The following is a 20,681-nucleotide window of genomic DNA, read 5'->3' on the forward strand; positions in this document are numbered from 1 at the left end:
TAAATCTGACCTGGAGTTTGTTAGAGAGCGAAGTGAGGAGGAAGAAGATACTCTGCTCAAATGTAACAAATAAAAGCATAAGAAAATTGAGATAAACAAAATCAACACCACTTAGGGCATAAAAGTATAGCAATAATCCTGGTGTCATGTTTATTCTTTGATGGTTATTACCACACAGACTGACAGTTTCAACATGAAAAGTATTCCAGTTCTTCACAGTATTGCATTTTGCACAGTGTTATACAGACTACAGAGTTTTTCAGTGAAGGCACAAAACTAGAGATCACTTCTGCAAATGAAATCCCTACAGACAAATATTATAAACTCCAGATATTAGAGTTGGCTGCAAGAAGTTTTACACAACATAAAATCTATCTTTCTACCAACTCACGGCGAGAAAGGTCGGTGTCATAATCAAACTAACATTAACTCCAGTTAAAATACATGTGTGGTTAGGCTTTTACCCACTTCTTAAGCCTGCTCTCTCTCAGTTTCAAAGCTCTTACGTGTTCACCCAAAACATTTCCAAACACAGAAAAAAATAACATTTATTTTCCAGACCTATCCAAACCCTGCTGATTGTCCATCATAGGAAACCCAACAGCTCGAAGCTTTGTTGGTTTAGTGCAACTTTCCTTCAAATACTATTCAATAAGTCCTCGCTCTATTACCAAAGTACATATAGTAGAACAACATAACAGTATTTTTTCAAAGTATTTTGCTTATTTTTGCTACATATGAAGCATGCTTTCACAGTAACACAATAGCTACATATGTAGTACAAGAAGCGCTGCCTCATGCATCTTTCACCACCTTTTAATGAATGAGCTGCAAAAACACACAACAGGAAGCAGCTTACCAGAGACATATCAGAAGCACTGCACACTCCTCCACACACACGTTTATAGTATTGTTGCTGTTTGAAAACGGCACAGTTCAAATTTCTTTTAGTTTTAGAGCCTTTACAAGTTGAAAATGTCACTAAGTTTAGTGCATTTTAACAGAAACTATAGCATTTATTACACTGTCCAGTTAAGGTGGAATTATTTTGCGAGTCTGCCTCCTCAGCATAAATGATATTAGTGCAACTGTTCTACTTCAATCGGTGAGTTCACATGTTTTTACTGTCCAGGATACAGTCGACTTTTTTAAGGGACCTTATTTCTTAGCCTTCATGTGAGCAAGAAACCTAATTTCCACAATCAGAGTAAGGGATTACAGAAACCTGATTCCCCTAGGCAGACTGTTTTTGGGAACACTGATTTATGTGCCATATATTATTGTGCACAATATCCTGTTTCCTTGATAAGACATATATGCCGAAGGAGAAACAGATGGTTTACCGGATCAAGTAAAATTCTTATTAACAAACCTAAGCAGTTATTTCTGGCTACACTGGTGCTGTACATCGTAGCAGCACTTCCCATTTCTCTTCCAACATGTGTCTTATCCCACAAACACTTATTTTGCAAAAAAATTAAAATCCTCGACCATAACCAATTGTTTATGAAAAGTGGGGTTTTCAATTCAAAGCAGTAACAACAGCAGGGCTCAAATCGTCAGTGCTTACTTTCACAAAGTGTTAAAGTATTCAAGAGTCTGATACCTCAGATCTCTAGATTACTTTTTGGGAATTTTTCCCAAATTGCTTCTTGCCACACAAAAACGTGATACAGATGAGAGGAGTGTGAATTTAAGTTTTCCTTCAGTGTTTTAGGCCCATGAGGCCATTAGGAAACAATGGCTGATTATTTGTTGGCCATAAAACTGCAATACTCAATGTCCAGTACAGTATATTCCATTTAACATGTACGATCAGGTATTAATAAAGTTGTTATGTTCCAATCCTGACGTGGTTTGTTAAGCTGAAGGAAGAATATACAGTGCGTCATCTAACTTACAATAAACTTCCATCAAATAATGACAGATCAGAAAGGATGCCTGCAAGCTTGAATCACTTATATTAGGACTTTATGACCTCATTAATGCCAATTGGAAATTTAAATGAAACCAGTAGAAAAGAAAATACTCATAGTGACCCACCAGAAGTCTTAGCAGAGCAATAATACACTATCGTGTATGTTTACTGTTATGAAAACATACATTGTGAGAGTTAAGAGTATTTAAAACAAATTCATACAGGCCTTAAAATACACTTTTAGGAATTTTCCAGGACCTGCAGACACCCTGTTGAAAAAACCCACATATATGTTCTGCCACATTAAAGTACTGTAGAACTACTACTTCTTCTTGATAATACATTATGTAATAGTTTTGTATACAAAATATCTATTAACACTGTCAATAAAACCAACAACAGCAAAGATACATTTTACACCAAATACCATCCTTTACATATACATTCTTATCATAAATGAGTGCAAAAATAACATGTAAACAGATCATAGAGCAATGCAGAGAGAGGAATGATTCTATTTAACAAGCTGTCATGAGTTGTTTTACTGCAAATGGACTGTATGCATTTATGGCACTGTAAGTTGCTTTGGATGAAAGCACTGACACAATGTCATTTGTGATCGGAGAATCTCTACCCGTTTCTATGAGAATGAGTGCGAGTTTAAGCCTAAGAGTTCAGGCCTTACAACAGGCAACCACTCAGAGTACATTCGTTATGTGTGGTGTCCTCCAGACCTGGGCCAAACTGCTCCCACATGTGTATGGCTTTTTATATCTGCTAGTAGTAGTAGTAGTAGTAGTAGTAGTAGTAGTATGTAGTGGAGGGTAAAATTCGAAAAGTCCCAAACCAGCATACTAGTTCATCTCCCAAGCTGCCTGCTTACTACTGAAGATGTCAATTAGCCACATACAGTGCTATTAACCCCTAAGCAGGGACAAAGCAAGGCCTTCCAGTCTTTGTGCTAAATTAGGCTAACATGTTATGAAGCTAATATTCCTCTTTCTGTTAGAATCTGGCTAAGACCAAAAAGAAGAATACCATACTGCTGTAAATGTTCCTGTGTTCCTTTAAATAAAGGCGGACTATGTTACAAAACTAGATGGGAGTAAATTTTTCGACCCTCCACTACATCTGATTGAATCCTGCCTTGGTAGACAGGTGAGTGCTAATGTACTACCTAGAGTGCCAAAAAAACAAAAAAATTATTAAGTATTTAATACACCATTTTCTCTGCATGCACAAGCCGATTCAAACTAAAGTCAATTACATGCAGAATAAATCTGACATCAGGTGTGACGTCAAACTCCTGTCTGTGCTTTACAAACCAAATCAGAGCTGCGAGGGCGACACATAACAACACCTCAGTTACAAACAAATGTTCCTCTGCTGATCAGCTTAATTTGCTTTTTGCAGTGTATACGTCACAGCTGTCAGCAATAAGATTTTCATGAACAGATTAGTTCATTCTTCATTGTGCGCTTGTGAGAATGTTATCAATGGTTCTGAAATATTTTATGAGAAAGTAGCATGAAGTTGGTTTATCATTACCAATCTATAAAATTTTCCATAATAAAACAATTTTTAACCACTGACCTGATCAGCGTTGGCTGTAAAATCAGCCACAGCATATTTTCAGTCAGTTACACTGCATAGTCTGCTTCTGTCTTAAACTCATTACACTTGAACAGCAATCACATAATATTTATTAATGAGTCACTTATTGACACATCTAGTTTTTTCATTTGAATTTTGATAGGTGATTTATCTTTAAGCTTTAATATTTAAGCTAAAGTACCCAGAATGATCTGATTGCTGCATCTTAAATGTGAGAATTTAATGCTTATTTTACTTCATTTGTAGCATGAATTTAGTGATTAGCTATTTAACATTTAGCACTAATCCAGTTAACTTTCAGGACAAATTTGAACTTTGCTGATCACAGGGCAAATTGAAAAATCACAGGCAACAGGCTGCTGTTTGGCTCAAAAAAAAAAAACACAGACAGGGATGAGAGGACCAGACTGATCCAGAGTTTGTGAGGGACCACGTTGGGATGTAAAGGTTCGGCCAGAGAAGAGGACATGTCATTATTCATCAGTAGGAACTATTTACTGTAATTGAAAATTCAACAACTTGTTTCCATGATCAGACCTCATCTGTAGGTAAATCTCAAATAAGTAGATGAACACAAAAAGCACATTTTCACCTGAAGTTTCAATAAAATTTCTCTACAGAGAAAACAATTCAGAATGTTACTATCACTAGAGACTCAAGATTTGCTTAATGTTATGATTTCTGCTGACAAATGAGAAGAAAAGGCTAAAAGTTGTAGCTCATTAACATATCTAAATGGTGAGATCCTGCTGAAAAAGCACCTAGTGTTTACTTCAGCATAACAATATATGGAAAAGTATGAAATAAGCATTAATATAGCATTGGCAATAAAAACTGGCACTATATACACTATTATGTAATGGAATACAGTGTGATACTGTAGTGATCACACACTAATATTTATTATTGCATTATGCTATTAAACCCTGTTACATAGTATTAGGACAAAATTCACTTTCAAAATAGATGGAAAAGTAAATTTTGCTCCACTTTTTATTTATTCTCTATCCTTCTTTCTTGTTTTCTGTGGTTTAGCTTATTTTGCAATAATTTTCAATTTGGATAAATCGGCTGCTTTTTTCAGTTTTAGGTTAATACTTGTCTCAGTTGGCAGTTTTACAGCCTGTAAACATTTCTCACAGACCAGGGTGACAGTTTAGAATTGCTGATTTTGGCTGTTTAACGATCTAAAATAAAGAAACTTTAATGCTGCTACTGTGTGATGCAGAAAATGATAGAATTTTCACTGGTGAGTAGCTGGAAAAGCAAATGTTTAACATTTTTGCTAAAAACATATGAATTATTTTGTAATCAAAACAGTTAAATTAATTTAGTAATTGACTTAAAAAACACCTTTACAGCTTCACTTAGGAAGAGTAATTATATTCAATATTACTATACAAACTACATAAACAACCGTCAAGAATCCCGCCATAACTATTATGTAAATATTTTTTGGGAAATGGTCTAATTTTAACTTAAATCAAATACTAATAAACGTTTCTATAATGTTTGCAGAATTGTCTACATACAGTATGCCAATGTGGAAATGCTTCCCTGTCAAAGTAAGATTTAAAAATAATAATAAATAATGTTGAATTATTTTTAAGGTCCATACCTACCTAAAAACATAAAAAAGTCACCCAGCTTTGTGAGCAAACTGTTTCTGGCCAAAACACATCTGATTTTGCGTTTATTTCAGCATTAATAACTTGACCAATTTTTTCTTTGCACCAAAAAAGCTTGATGTGAATGAGACTTTGCAGTACTTTTCCACAGGTTAACACACTGGAATAAGTCAAAGTGTAATAAAGTTTTACCCTCTGACACCCCCTTTCCCTGGTGTTTTCTATAGCTTTAGGCCTCGTACCCTGTGGACCGGCGGCGCTGGTGGTTCCAGATGTCGTCTCTGTGTTCGGGTCGGCAGAACAGCCTGGATGACTGGGCCAGTCGCTCCCGGTGCTCTCGCTCCCGGTCTCGTTCCCCGCCCTGTTTGGAGAATGAGGGCCGGCTGCTGAACTGGGAGGAGGAGTGGGTTCTATTATCGTAGAGACCGGATGAGGACAGTTGACCTCCTGCTGACCTGGAAATGACACATACAATAAATATGGAATTATTTACACAAGAAAAGGGAGACCACAGCGTGACAGGCTTTGAAAACAGGTGTCCTTGTTTGCACTATTTCTTTTCACAACAAGAGCCTGGAAAGTAACAACCATCGCAACTCTGTGTTAAAGATAAAAGTGGAACACATGATCTTTCACTGAAGCATCTACAACCAGGATTTTTCATATTATATATTAAAAGACAAAGTTAAAACTATTATAACTACTGTTAAATATGTTGTATATTAGTATAAAAACAGCTTGAGGCACTACTGTAATTTGCATGAAGCTATTGCAGAAAAAGGAGACAAATGAAGCTGCAAAAAATGGAAAATATATTTAATAACAATTAAATACGTGTGCATTGAAATTTAATTTTGTCTATTTATCAGTCGAAGAGAAGAGAGTTTGTTTCTTCTCCCTCCTCAGATTTGATGTTATCGCTGCCAGACAATAACTTTACCATTTTGGTTTGATGCTCTCATAGCAGCAGGGAGCAAAGGGATAAAAGTTCTTGTTCACATGAAGCTTAAACACTTTTAATTTTGATACTCCAAACATGGGTGGGTTGAGTTCAGTTTCAACATGAAAGAATATTTTTTAAATTGGGAGCACCATTGGAAGCCATGACAGAATCTCATCAAACAAAAGAGAAAACCGAATGCAGGAGATAACAGGTGATCCCACTGCACTGACTGAGTGAAAGGACAAAGTGTCACGTGTACAGGAATGAATTAAACATGACGACAACACAAATCTGACCGACAACACAGGAGTCCTTATGAATCATTTAGCAAAATCTCTTGTCAGAATCTTTTGGCTTTGATTCAGAGCCACAACAAATCGGAGCAGCAGTTAACCTAATTCCTGCTGAGCATTAAGCATTTATAATGCTGAATCTGATTAGTTCGTTAGGTGCTCCCTTTCTTTCATCCTTCAGTTTTGTTGTGTATTACCTGCCATCTTTAAAACTGTGGGGATTTATGTGTTCTGTGCCATATGTCCCAGTACAGTTGGTTAAAAGTCAGATCAATGTAAAAACACACTGGGAAATTAGATTTTCATTCCAGCAGAATATTATATAAAAAACTGTTATATGTACATTTCATGTCTAAGCATATAACTGACAAATTCACAGGATGTATTCATATGATTAATTAATAATGGTTCTATCTAATATAACATTATTAAACAATTGTTGTTTTTTTTTATTCTACTTATTCTTTATTCATGTGATGGAGGTTCTCACCTGCTCTTAGTGATTCTGTGAGGTCCATTATCAGTTGGCTGCTGGTGCTGCGGAGAACACAGAAAAAGTCAGAGTTTGACTACAGCACTCATAACTAGAGGTGCAACAGGTCACAAAAGTCACTTATCTTCAATTATGACATTAACAGTAATAATGGACTATATACAGCAGAAAATAGGTTTAGGTTAGGTTAATCTAGAGCAATATGTGTTTGTGATCATGAATGAATGACTACAGAACACCAAATGTGTGTGCTGTTGTACCTTGTAGTGGTTGCATTGTGGCGAACTGCGGTTAACCTGGTAATATTCCACCAGCCTCTCGGCTAGAGCAATGCGTCTCAGCAGGTTCTCGATGAAGTGCTGGATTCGAACTTTACCACAAGTCTCCTGTCGGGCTGCTGCTTCCAAAAACTTCTGGATGGTAATCACCTCCCTGAACAATAAACATTTGATTTACTTATATAAAGACTGTATTTAAGTACAACACAAATAAACATACTTTTCAGCCGGTTGAGAATGAGTCATGAAAAAACAAGGTCAATGCAAACATGGAGATCAGTAACTTCTTCAGCACGAATAACAGTACACTTCTAAATAAGTTGGTGAGATAAGGACAAGTCAGTTAAAAGGTGAGAATAGAGGACAAGTGAGGTCATATATTGGGCAATTAAGCCTGATACTTACAAACATGAATGTGAACCGTCAACTCAGAAAAAATAAATCGTTAAGCGGTAAAACCTGCGATATTAACGCAGATTTAGAGCCATCGTACAGGAAACTTTGTTTCACATACACAGTGATACCATCAGTCAAACCCGCTTCCTGTTTACCTCTCTCGTCGTTCCAGTTCATTCTCCGATGCGTTGAGCTGCTCCCTTAGTGCGGCGATCACCATGACGGCCACGTCCACCTGCCGGCTCAATGACCTCTCACGCTCTGCAACGTCCTGTCTCTCCTGGGCTAGATGCTGCGAGTGAGCACGCTCACAGAGGAGCTCTGTGTCAGTCTGGGCCAGCTCTGTGCTGACCTTTGCCAGCCGGCGCTGCATGGTGCTGTCGGCTGCTCGCAGGATGCTGGCCAGCCGCCGACGAACCGCAGCTGAGGCTGCTGCCGTCTCCAAACCAGAGTAAGGGTTCTGCTCTAGTGAGACAAGAGTTACAGGAGACTATGATTGTAATGTATGATAGTGTAATCGCCATTACTGATCACCGGACCATCTCCTGAACTGTGTTTCAGGTGTCCCAGTATACAATTCAACACGACAGTGAAAACCTACATCTTTAAATATGACCCTACTACAAAAATATACAGGAAGTGAACCTAAACGCACCAACCAGGTCCAGGTCTAGGTCAAGGTCTGGGTCTGTTGGGGGGCCAAGAGGAGATGGAGGAGGGAACATGATATGTTGGCGGCTTGTGTCTGACTTTTTTGTGGACATTTTTATATATTCCTTATGTCTACTTTCATCTCTTTCTTCAGCATCATCTTCCTCTTCATCCTCTTCTCCAACATCTTCATCGTCTGTTCCTGGTTCCTGTTCATCTTCCTCCTCCTCAGCCTGCGTCCCCACCCCAACACTCTGAGTACGTCTCCTCACAGAGCTGTAGGAGTGGAGGTATCCACTGTCCCTGCTGTCACTAAGGGAGCGTACATGAGGGGGCCGCCCCGTGCTTTGCTGGCCCCTGCGGGTTGGGAGACTCATGTCGTGCCAGGCGATCGCTGCTGTCAGTGGGTCTGGGAGTTTCCCAGTGATGCTAAAGCCGCTGGTTATCACGTCAGGTGAGTGGTATGAGTGGTGGTACTCCAGGTGGGCACGCAGGGATGCCAAGCTGCGAAAACGCTCCTGCTCGCCACAGCGAGGGCAGCGGAAGGGGAGGTCACATGAGTCAGTGACGGCACCACAAGCCTGGCCGTTCCTCTCTAAGAGGAAAGAACCAGAACCTCTGGAACACAACTTCTGCTGCATTGCTCTACACCTAAAGTATAAGTAAAGAAAGAAGAAAATAAAAAAATTAGTGCTGAATCTTTGTCAAAAGCATATATAAACACACACACACACACACACATATATATATATATATATATATATATATATATATATATATATTATATATGCGTACACACACACACATACATATATACATATACATATATACATATATATATATATATATACACATACACACACACACATATTTATATATACACACACACATAAATACATATACATATACTCTCTCTCTACTAGATACTAAACAACGTGTAAAACAAAAATAAAAACTGAATGCAATGATTTTGAAATATTTTATTCATAATAGAACCTAAAAAACATATCAGATGTTGATCATTTTAACTTTCATGGAAAATATTAGCTCATTTTGAATTTGATGGCAGAAACATGTCTCAGAAAAAGTTGGAACAGGGTGAAGTTTACCATTGTGTAGCTTCACCTCTTCTTTAAACAACTGTCTGTAAACATCTGGGAAGTGAGGAGACCAGTTGCTGGAGTTTAGCAGAGGAATGTTGTCCCATTCCTGTCTGATGCAGGATTCTAGCTGCTCAACAATCCTGGGCCTTTGTTGACAGATTTTTCGTTTTACGCACCAAATATTTTCTATTGGTAAAAGGTCTGGACTGTAGGCAGGCCAGTTCAGCACCTGGACTCCTGCGAAGCCATGCATGGATCTGGAAGCTCAGTAGTAGCTGGACTGCTTCACTTTCTGACCACTAGAAAGTAAAACTTCTACCTGTATTTATGTCTTTTCATTGCTTTATGTGACACTCAACTTTTACAATGTTAATGTATTTTAATGTTTTAATGCTCAAAGAATGTAGGATCATTTTATTTTTCAGAATTCTTTAGGATTATCAAAAACAGTATTTACGTAATTCAACCCGGACATGTCCATGTGTTTATGCGTCGCAAGTAAGATGACTATGTCTTGTGAGTCCACTGATAATCGAGCAAAAACAAAAAGAAAAAAATAACTGAGAAACCAGTTAAAAGGTAAAAGTCCAAAAGTGAGTGTAGAAGAATGATTTATAGTCTGTAAAACTTTGTTCAGTGAATCTCTCACTGTGTTTCATCTACATCTCCGCTGTCATTTTTCCAACAATAACTATTCTCAACAATTTCATTCGGTTTCTAATATTCAATTTTCCTTACATGGTCATATGGATTACAGAGAATTTTTACATGGTATAAAGTACCCTGTTTGCATTACTTAGGGTTTGTTTGCACCTTTTATGTGTCTGTATACAGGGGGCCCTTGTCTCATAATCTGTGCAAATTTGGAGTTATAAACAGTAGCTATTAGTTGGCAATTGATTTGCCCGTTTATTCTGCTAAATAGACACTAACTTCTAAAATATACAGTTTATCCTTGTCAAAAATCAGGGCTTAAGATGGAAATTTTACTCAAATATGTGCTCCTTTTTTTAAACATAATTTCTTATTGCACCACAGATGTATTCCCACATACAAATGTCTTATACATTCCCTAGAATTAAAGGAAAATGTGTCTGTATGACACCTCAGTGATTAACACTGAAAATGTGTAATTTCCTTGTAAAAGCCAAGAGGACAGATTGGATGGCAGCAGTCCCTGAGCAGGCAAACATGGGGTTTATCTCTCTCTCTCTCACTCACACAAACAAACACACACACGCACACACGCACACACACACACACACACACACACACAGAAACCTGTTAGTGTCCATGCAATTCTACGTTTAATTAACTGTGTAACAGGTTTATTTCTCCCCAGCCTTTAGCATCATTAGCCAACTGTACCGTTAGCTCTACCTGCTCTGCTCTGTGCGCAGCGTTGTTTAACAGCTGATGCTAACGCTAGCTTACCAAAAAGAAGCTGAATCATTATTGACCGAGAGTTAAAGAGCGGCTCTTACCGGGTGTAGTTTACCTGGAGACGGAACCTGAACGTCTAATCGTTAGTGTCTGAAGGGGTCATGTCGCAGACGGAGGTGCACAGCAGCCCGCATGATGTCATTCATTGAGCGGACCAGCGTCAGGTTAGCTAGGTAACAAAAAACACATCCGGTCGGCCCTTTCAAAATAATACCACGGACTATGTCAGCATGTGCTCAACGTCCGGTCTGGATTTTAGATTTTAGATTACTTTTTTTTATTGCAAATTCTTAATTCTTAGTGTGAGGCTGCTGCCCATTGTCACAGTTTAAAAGTTTCAAAAGTTTCTTCAATTTAGTATTTGTAATTGTCCAACATTTAACAACACAAGCTGCAATGTCAAACCAAAGAGTTAGTTGCACATTTGTGCAGCAGAACTTTTTGTTCCTTTCTAATCCATTAATCACATCATAGGTTTTTCTCGTGACCCCTTTTCAGCTGGGTACCCCTGCTGGTTGACAACAAACTACACCAGTTAAAAGACATTTAAAACCAGCTCCATGTGCAGCAGCTATAAGAGGACAGTGCTTCAACATTGCTGCATTGCTATAAGTATTATTATAGAAACAAATACTATTATTGGCTAATCATTCAGGGGACATTTTCTTTACAGTAGACTGAGAATTTAACATTGATGTTTTAATTTTGCTGAAAATATGGGCATGATTTTAAATTCAGGACTTGTATTTGATATGAAGTGTTTTGAATCTGTTGTTGTAGTCTATTGTAGCACCTTTAGGATATTTAAATAAAGCACTTAAAAACAGGAAACAATGGAAAACCATTAACAAATTAGTAGAGAAACAGGATGACAAATTATATGATGTACTTATACTATGGCCTTAACAGTCACCAGCCAATTGAATACCTCTGGACTGACATGTTAGACAGTGGTCTCACCAAATGGAAATATCTTATGGAAGACTGGTGTTCCATTGCTCTGGAGACTTATGCCAAGGAACACTGAAGTTTTTCTAGTGCAATGTGTTGGCCAGACCATTTATAAGACACCTTATGTTGTTTTTGCCACCCATGTTAAGCCTTTATTTCAAGCATGAATCCACCTCAAAAGATCCATATGCATGTTGTTATTGTGAGAGGCTGGTCTTTGAAACATTGAAGTCAAGCCAAATGATCTGCGAATTACTTTTATTTTTTACCACGATGCATCTTTTTTATATCCCATCACCGTTTTAACAACCAGAATGAAGTCTGAAAATTTGCAGAAGTACATTAGCATGTGTTTAGGTAGCTGCCACTAATAAGAGATTTAAACATTCATGTGGCCATGATAGAAAATCTGAAACTGTACAAGGTGACTGCTGAAAAATGCTGCATTCATACATTAATATGTTAGAATTTCTAACACAGAAGACTGAAAGTGTGATGAACTACTTAAATACAAACCTGTTAAATTCCATATATTCCTGTTAGCCTTTAACAACTGACTTTGTTAAAGTAACAAAATACTTAAACTAATAAAATGTTAATATGACTATTGAATTGTTCTGAAGGTGTTGAGGTGTATTACTGTTGTTTTTGATACGACCACTGGAGGGCACCAAAGTTTATGCAGACTGAGATGGTTGTTTCTGGCCTTTTTTAAAGGAATAGTTTGGGATTTTTCAGCCTGGTCTTAATAGGAACCTCAGTTGTAATCATGTAAAAGGAACAGGCTGTTGACCTTTTCTTGCTTTCTACAGTGTCTTCACCTGTGAACAATGTGTTCACCTGTAATGTGACTACAATGTATGAAATGACGACTCCCTCTTCCTGATACTTAAATAAAATTTCAGCAGTGTATGGGCCTGTTTTAATTGGAATCTATCAAACTTAAGTTAAAGAAGAATTAGTTTTTCTCTCCCCACTTGTCCCTTGACTCTCACTATGCAAGAACATAAGTTGTACAAAGGTTTTTTGTTATTCTAGTGATAAGTTGTGATTGGAGTCAACTTGTAAATTATGTGATAAAACTCACTCCCAGTCAGTGTTTGGATTATATTTACGCATGTGTGATCCAGACAACGTGAAATTGTTCCTGCCAAGATGGATCATGCTTGCATTTATCTGTGGTGTTCTGAACAAGTGATGGGTGATCTGCTGAAGGCAGCAGATAATGGACATAATTCACAGTTTGCAGACTGTTACATGCATGTAACAGTCAAAGACAATTTCTCCAAAGACGATGCTGTCAGTTAAAATCTTACGGCTGTGAGTGAAGACAAAACATGGTCTCTGTAGATTTTCCTTCAGATTTGTTAAACCAATGTTAGTTTGTGTCAGCTGGGTACAGATTACGGTAACCAAGGCAGCCTGGGAAACTGGTTATACCTTTGGGTTTTGTGTGCTGCTCCATAAACTGATCAGTTATAACATTATGACCACCTGTGCAATTTAATACAATCCAACAAAGCAGCTCTACCATGAATTCTACTTTTACAATATTATAATTTCTCAATTCTTAAGTTGAAACTGTCAGAAATGTGATAATTCTACTATGTGTTTATCATTGAGTTCCTGGAGGGTAGTGGAGACGTACTGGAGTAAGAAGAGTTGGTTCTAATATTTTGGCCACACTGTTTAAAATGAATGAGGGGGCCATATAATGCACTCCAGCACAATTCCACCACCCACTTTGATCTTAATAATACATAGTATAGTATCCACATGGGTTCTATACTTAATATTCTAAGTAAAGAACTCCTGGCAGAGCCACTGTATTGGTTTGTATGAAATTGCACAGGTGATCACAATGTTTTGCCTGATTAGTTTACATGCTAACATTTACAACTATTTGCTGGTGCTGTATTTTTTGTTCAAGTGGATTGTCCCTCTGTGCAGCTCAGGAGAACAGAAAAGAAGAAAGCTTTGTCTTGAAAACCCAGAATTGATGTAACACAGATGAATCTACATTTCTCATAGTCACGTTTAGGCCTCAAACATTTACACACAATGTGTAGAAGCAGGAAGCACTTTAAGCCAGCAACCTGTTCTATATAAATAAATAGCACTGAAGTTTCTGTTAAGACAGGTTGAAGAATCCTGAACTATTCCTTTAAGTCCTTCCTTTATTTGCTTTGGCAAAAAAAGGCCACAAAGAAACCTCTGCTCCCTGATAATAATTATCTATTTTTTTTAATCTCCAAATTCGGAAATGAAAAATCTTCCACATTGTTTTCCATAACGACCTGCACAGATTGGAATTGAACTATAATGCTCTGTTTCCCCTCTTTGCTTTGTCTCGTTGCTTATTTTCTTCTGCCTTGAACTTGTCACAGTAGGACCTTTTGCCTTGAACTGGGCCTCCCAGGCAGCGGTGACTCTTTCCAACAACCTCCATTTCTGATTTGTGTTGAATGTGGGTAATGGCTGATGTCCTGGTTGAGGGTTACAGTCATCTTCCTCTCCTGTTTCCTTTGCTTCTTACTGACAGTGCAGTTGGTAGTTGAGTTTTGCTCCCACTCTGGTTCCTGCCAGGCGTTTGTTAAAGACCTCATCCATCTCTTGGCTCTGTTCTGATGTAAAATGGTTTTTCCAGTCTCCGACTTCACCTGCTCAGAGACAAAATTATGAGAAACTGCATTCAGATTTTTTTATGAAAACAGCTTTTTTTCTTAGATGTACACTTATGCTTAAATTATCTTTGTACTTTAGGTACAAATTAGAGTAAACACCAAGGCCTTCAGTTCTATTTAAGTATTTTCTTACAAGATTTGCAAGATGGTGATGTATGCCACATTACTAGAGAATCTTTACAAATAAATACAATTGTGTGTGTTCCACATATATAGTATTGTATGTAATTGTATTTCTTTGCACAGTGAGTACTTTTAACTAATCAGAGAAGTTAATTTTAATGCCAATATTTTGTACTCCTGTTGCAGTAAAATCTTGAAAATAGTAAGAAAGTTACTAATGCTACTAATAGTTGAGTAAAATAGATTCTGTGAGGTCTGCAGTACACTTTAAACACTTTTCTTGTCCATCTGTGAAAATGAAATAAGGAGTTCATTGAAATAGATCCTGAGTAATCCCAGAAAGTACAAGACTCTGAGGCACCTTTTCTGAATATGGCATTTGCAACAGCGCCATGGGAGTTGGCGGAGTTCTCCTTCATGGCTTTGAAGGTGCTCCGTTCTGCAATCCCCTGGATCTGAGCCTCCGTCAGGTTGAAGCTGAAGAAGGCAGAGACCTGACGGATGCCCTCGCACAGGTCCTGCAGGACAGGGAACAGAATCAAAGCTGATTTCTGCAGCAAGTATCACATCTCTACAGGTTGATGTTAACTGGAAATGAGCCCATTAGAAAAAAATTTAATTCTAATAGATAATAAATGGATAATTGTGAGCAGAAAATGTATCTATAACATCACATAAAGTAATCCCTGTCAGGTGTGATCAACCTCTTTCAGGTCTTCATAGGTGACAACCATGACATTGGGGTCATCCATCCTCTTCTCCCAGGCCAAAGCATGGTCAAAGTATGATCCCCAACATACTGTACACACAATAACACACAGATCAGTGAGAAGGAATATTTACGGCAGTCGTTCCATTAAAAATGTCAGAATATGATCATTGCAACATGAATCATATGTGACCGAGTTCCTAAAACCTCCAACCAAGTCTCTTCTAACTTTTGTGCACATGGTGTTCAGTACAAGAAACAACACCCAATTAAATTATCCATGAATAAAAGCTGTACTAATTCATGACGAGGCAGCCTCACATCCAACTACAGTACAGTCTCCCTGATTAATATTATGATAGAAGGTTGAAAACTTTCCTGTATTTACATGAAATATTGTCTTTTCCAGGTTTTCAAGGGTTCGTTAAAGAGAATGAGAGAAGTTTTCTAAACTTCAATAAAATGTGCAGTGAATTTCTTTGTCACTATATTCAAATTCCAAATGGCTAATAAAGCTTTACAATATATATTTTGATGTTCTTTTGCAAATGGTCTGAGCACATGGGGTGGAAGTACTCACATTATTTACTGTAGTACAATTAAAACAACAATATTTTTTGTCTCCACAGTGGATCATTTTGTTCGCATGTTAATTTGGCACAGTTTTTACGCCGGATGCCATTTCTGCCCTTGCCCCTTTTCTTACATTATAACTACATACTCTAATATGTACTTATAAAATACAACATAACCATCAGGTTTCTGTGACACAAACAAGCAGACATTTGATTAAAGTGCAGCGTCTTCATCAAATATGATCCAATTAACAAATATCCAGTTTTATCTAGTGTGAACACACACCATCATTAGATATTGGCTCTGTGTTTTCCCCATGTTTGTTGTTGCTCACCGTCTCCACTCATGAACTCAGAGTAGAAGGAGTCCCAGGACTGAATACGTGGGAGGACCGGGTTGTTGTTGTGAAAATGATAGAAGGACACCAGAGTGTCTTTAGGATTCCTGAAGATCACCAGAATCTGATCAACACATAGAACAATAGATGAAATAGTATTCTACAAATGATCCCTTTAAATCAAAAGAAGAAAAGTCTCTAAAACATGACAGAAATAGTGAAAACTATTTTCCATGTGATGTGTTTAATGTCCAGTGAACTGCACTGTTAATGTGATTGTTAAGTGAGGCTTTTGGTCTTTTTTTGTCTTTCATTATGCAGAAGCTTCAAATTAAGTTCATAGTTCACAGATATTCTGAATATTTGGTTATAAAGATAAACATGGAATCATATTTGTTTTTCCAAAGGCATAATTTTTTTTTAAATTTTTTTAAGCTGTGACCTCTTGACCTCTGCTCACAAAAGGAGAAGATCAGTCTATGGTCTGATGTTAAAATGACCCTGCAGACGTTTTCTGACATACCTTTGTTTTCTTTTCAAGGAAAGTAGCAGGAATGTTGTCGGGGTGCATGTGAGTCCCCAGAAGCCTCGGGGAGGGAACCTGATCCAGGTTCTGAGGGAGAAGAAAGTTAAGAAAAGAATTTTAACGATTTTGTTGCAGAGAAAAATGCTTATGGACGTGCTGCATGTTCACAGTTATTACAGGTAACAATGCTTACCATTGCATGCAAACATATTGTGTTGGTGATTAACATGGTTTCAGACAAAAGGTTCTACCAGCACATCCAACACTTTTAGCTCAAAGCAAAGGTCCAGTGTTAATTAGATTCTCTCACAGTTGAGCATTTTTTCAGGGTTAAATGCTCCAAACTCTCTAAAGTTACAGTTTTCCTCAACTGCTCAGCCATAAGTCATAAGTAGAGTAATTGACAATATCATTATAGGATAGGAAACAGTGGATAACATCTTTAGATTCAGTTCCATCATTAGTAGCTGCAACATTAAAAGGACCAACACATTGATGCGTCAATTATTATGAAACTATAACATTATATTCATTGATGGAAAATGCTTCTGCATAAAAAAGTACTTTTTTTTAGCTAAAACCTCAATTTAAAATAAATTGTGACCTAAATGTAGCTAAAAAAAAAGAGTTCCAAAGAGCTGCTGAGTGGAAGATACTACAGGTTAAACAACATTTGATGGCAGTGACTCAGCCAAAATTGTTACAAACGCACAAACTCTGTTATCTGCACAAATTAGCCTTTCACCTACATGCCATCAGTTTCTGTACAAAACAAACACGCAGTACCTTTATGATGCCTGGACCCATAAACTCGATCAGTGGAGGCATCTTAGACTCAAATGTCACCCCTGTGGACACTTCAATAATCTTCTTCATGACCCCCACCATCCAGTTAAAACCTGCACGCACACACACACACACACACACACACACACACACACACACACACACACACACACACACACACACACACACACACACACACACACACACACACACACACACACACACACACACACACACACACACACACACACACACACACACACACACACACACACACACACACACACACACACACACACACACACACACACACACACACACGGTGTTTTTATAATTTTAATTGAAGCAGAGAGCTACTTTAGGCAGAGCTCAGAGTCTGAGATGTGAAATGGGGTTTGTTGAGCACTGTGATGTTTCCTTTTCCTGAAACAAGAATGTCAAGTATGTAAGTGATAATTCCATATTACAATAATGGACACAGATGATGATCTTGAGTCTTTATTATTTTCCCCTCTGGATTTGAGTATTTTATGGACTAGTTTCTAAATACAAGAAAATGAGCTTTTTCTGTTCAAATGACTTGTGCATGCAACTAAAGAACAAACCTGCCATGAAACCACTTTATTTTTTTAAAAATGTAATGTAGAAAATGTCTCAGACATAAATCCTCAGTAAAGAAAACCAAATCTATCCTCTTAAGCTGAACTGAGCCCCCTGAAAATTACACCTGGCTACTTCTTGGATTGGCATAGAATGTTTTTTGCAAACTTAAACTGTTGTCACATTCTCACAGTGCAACACATACATTAGATAGTACAGGGCAACAACCAGAAGCACATGGTTGTTGCCCTGTGTTAAGGTAAAGGTTGGTTTAATCCTCCTCTGTCTCATCTGCCAATCAGGAAGCCGTTATCTGCAGATTTCACTGCCTGCAACATCTATAGGAATGTGTCTTATCTCTGTGTGGACCAGCATCTAAATGCAATCATGCATGAAGACAATGGATGGGTGTACACATTTCTCCAAACGTGCTAAGTCATTCATCTGCGTGCTATTATGCACGCCCAGGGCGTAGCATACCAGCAGAGTAGCGTGCGAAAGGCACTCAAAGTAAAACACTTCCCCAAAAGAAAGCACACTACATTCCTCAAATACAGTACAGCCGGAGCAGGAATGTCAGGCTTTTCTTCCAGCTAAAACTATGCTTTAAGGAAAAGGGGGAACAAAAGCTGTTCTGCGGTGTGTCTATATATGAATAAACCGTCACCATATTCATTCACTTAGTAATGCAAATGTTTGCTCTGAATAACTAATAACTTTCTGCAAACATTCTGCACTTGAGGAGGCAGGTTTGAAAGCAAAAGGCTTAAATGACTTATGTCCAGAAAGTTTGAAAAGTGATTCTAACACTTTGCTTGTTAATGTATAATGTCAACTTTTTAAAACTACTATTACTGTGTGTTTAAGAAATACATTCTTCCTGAGAATCATATAATAAGATTAATATCACTGTCATGTTGGCATATCATAAAGGGTTAAAGGATGTTCAGAGCTACAGTTAAAAAAACCCTTGAAACATTGTTCAGCAGACTTATTGTGAAGAAACCCCATTGGCTCAGACTTCTGTTACTCCCAAAACATCAGATGCTGTGAAAAAGACCTAAAAAAGAATATCTAAGCAGACATGTTTACCATTCTTAGTTGAGCTTAATGTTTTAAACTGGGACGGACTGGTTTCCAGTAAAACAGAAGTAGTGAAAGGAGCTGCAAGGCTTGACATTATTCAATCCTCTGACAGGCCTAAAAGCTTTATTAGCTGACATTTCTAATAAAGTGTGAGACTGAGATAAAAGATAGTTACTACAACATGAATTATTATTTCCTGGACTGTTGTGATTGGCCGGCAGTGCTGGGTAACCTCTGCCCCTTCTTCATATTTTTTTATTGAACTTACAATACAGTAATGCAGTGATTAATATGTCTCAGCTGTTAACATAATATACTGAATGACCAGGTTTTCCATCAAATTGTGAAAGAGTTGTTTTCACACACAGAGTCCAGACCTTAAGCACAGCGAGAATCTCTGGGATGTGCTGGAGAAATTTTACACAATGGTCAGAGTCTCCCATGATCAATACAAGGTTTTGATGAAAAATAAATGTGATTCTGGAAGGAAATAAATGTTGTTATATTGCTTAAGCTCATAAAAATTATGCCACGGCGAATGTGTGTCATGATAAACCGGGGCTGGCAGTTCAACAGAATATTAGATTCTGTGACACTTTTTTTTGGCAGTAAATGTTTTAATTAATTGTATTATTGTAATAAATCACTGTTTTAATACAGACGTAAAACTTGGTTAAAAAAGATCCGTGTCGTCAACAACTGTGAAGTTGTTTGTTTTTAGGGGAACACTCTCACACAGTTACGCAACACTTTTAACTGTGTTCTGTCATTTTCCAAAAAAAAAAGTACACTTGACAGAGGCACCTCCCCTCCCAATTCCAAGTCCTGGGGCCCCTGTCTTGAGCCCAGAGGCCACAGCATGTTGAGAAAAGATTGCATTTACTCTGTGGCTGGATCAGCACTCTTTGTGTTATATAATTTATAACTTACCACATTTGGGATAAGCCACCAGCATGATGTCATCTTCTCTGGCTGTGATGTTGTCCAGGGCCTTTAAATGTTCCAAGGGAGACATAAGGATTGGATACAATACCCCATTGTGTCTGTATAACTTCTCCTTGTCACTCATCTCCTTTGCCCTCTGTATCTTGTCATTTAGCTGGGGTTGCAAGTTGCTAGTACTCATTGTGACCCAGCTCAGTGTTGCTGCACAGGGCCAGAAACGTCTTCCTTCAAAGTAGGTTAAAAGCAACGATTCAAAAGCTTCAGCTTTAGCAAACACACACAAATCAAAGATCCTAGTATGCATCCACTGCTGCTCTGCAACTGAGTGAGCAGCACTGAGAAAGAGTTAAAGAGAAGGAGGCATGTGAAAGAAGGGGGATGTGCATAGCATTGGGAAAAGGAGGAGGCGACAGCAGGCACCTCCTCCTGAACACACACACACAGTATTCAACTGTAATCATCTATAAGCACCTATCAGCGTCTATCAAAGACCAGTTCCCACGTCATGTACGTCTTTAAGTTTATTTTCATTGTGCATGTCCAGTTTGGTGTTAAAGGGAGGAGAAAGAACAAGAAATGTGAGTGACATTTTAAACAA

At 37.9% G+C, this 20,681-nt stretch overlaps 2 protein-coding genes across 4 annotated transcripts; both read right to left on the reverse strand.

Annotated features, from left to right (window-relative positions):
- Positions 1–1,954: 1,954 nt before the first annotated feature.
- On the reverse strand, positions 1,955–11,001 carry znf365 (zinc finger protein 365). Of its 3 annotated transcripts, none has more exons than XM_067512200.1 (6): positions 10,816–11,001; positions 8,219–8,865; positions 7,719–8,028; positions 7,150–7,321; positions 6,887–6,933; positions 1,955–5,615 (listed from the first exon to the last, which is right to left on the reverse strand). In XM_067512200.1, exons 2-6 carry the CDS (start codon positions 8,853–8,855, stop codon positions 5,390–5,392), a joined length of 1,392 nt encoding a protein of 463 aa, XP_067368301.1. In that variant the 5' UTR covers positions 8,856–8,865; positions 10,816–11,001; the 3' UTR covers positions 1,955–5,389. The 3 variants fall into 3 exon arrangements, with proteins under 3 accessions (XP_067368301.1, XP_067368292.1, XP_067368311.1); XM_067512191.1 differs by having other exon boundaries at positions 10,802–10,998; XM_067512210.1 differs by lacking the exon at positions 10,816–11,001 and adding an exon at positions 9,324–10,787.
- A 951-nt stretch (positions 11,002–11,952) lies between these two features.
- Positions 11,953–20,429, reverse strand: sult6b1 (sulfotransferase family, cytosolic, 6b, member 1). The gene is made up of 7 exons (XM_067512225.1): positions 20,069–20,429; positions 17,453–17,565; positions 16,664–16,753; positions 16,138–16,264; positions 15,223–15,317; positions 14,880–15,036; positions 11,953–14,371 (listed from the first exon to the last, which is right to left on the reverse strand). Exons 1-7 carry the CDS (start codon positions 20,385–20,387, stop codon positions 14,244–14,246), a joined length of 1,029 nt encoding a protein of 342 aa, XP_067368326.1. The 5' UTR covers positions 20,388–20,429; the 3' UTR covers positions 11,953–14,243.
- Positions 20,430–20,681: the final 252 nt, after the last annotated feature.

The sequence above is a fragment of the Channa argus genome, chromosome 1 (genome assembly GCF_033026475.1).
Source record: "Channa argus isolate prfri chromosome 1, Channa argus male v1.0, whole genome shotgun sequence".
NCBI lineage: Eukaryota > Metazoa > Chordata > Actinopteri > Anabantiformes > Channidae > Channa > Channa argus.

What these genes read in the sequence shown, in the direction of transcription:
- znf365 (XM_067512200.1), bottom strand. Translation starts at nt 8,855, where the DNA reads ATGCAGCAGAAGTTGTGTTCCAGAGGTTCTGGTTCTTTCCTCTTAGAG. An exon ending in CCTAGACCTGGACCTGGTTG is followed by an intron (nt 8,029 to 8,218) that starts GTGCGTTTAGGT and finishes TTGTCTCACTAG; the next exon opens with AGCAGAACCCTTACTCTGGT. An exon ending in CACAGAATCACTAAGAGCAG is followed by an intron (nt 5,616 to 6,886) that starts GTGAGAACCTCC and finishes TGTCATTTCCAG; the next exon opens with GTCAGCAGGAGGTCAACTGT.
- sult6b1 (XM_067512225.1), bottom strand. Translation starts at nt 20,387, where the DNA reads ATGCATACTAGGATCTTTGATTTGTGTGTGTTTGCTAAAGCTGAAGCT. An exon ending in GGTGGCTTATCCCAAATGTG is followed by an intron (nt 17,566 to 20,068) that starts GTAAGTTATAAA and finishes GTGTGCGTGCAG; the next exon opens with GTTTTAACTGGATGGTGGGG. An exon ending in TCCTTGAAAAGAAAACAAAG is followed by an intron (nt 16,265 to 16,663) that starts GTATGTCAGAAA and finishes TGTGTTGATCAG; the next exon opens with ATTCTGGTGATCTTCAGGAA.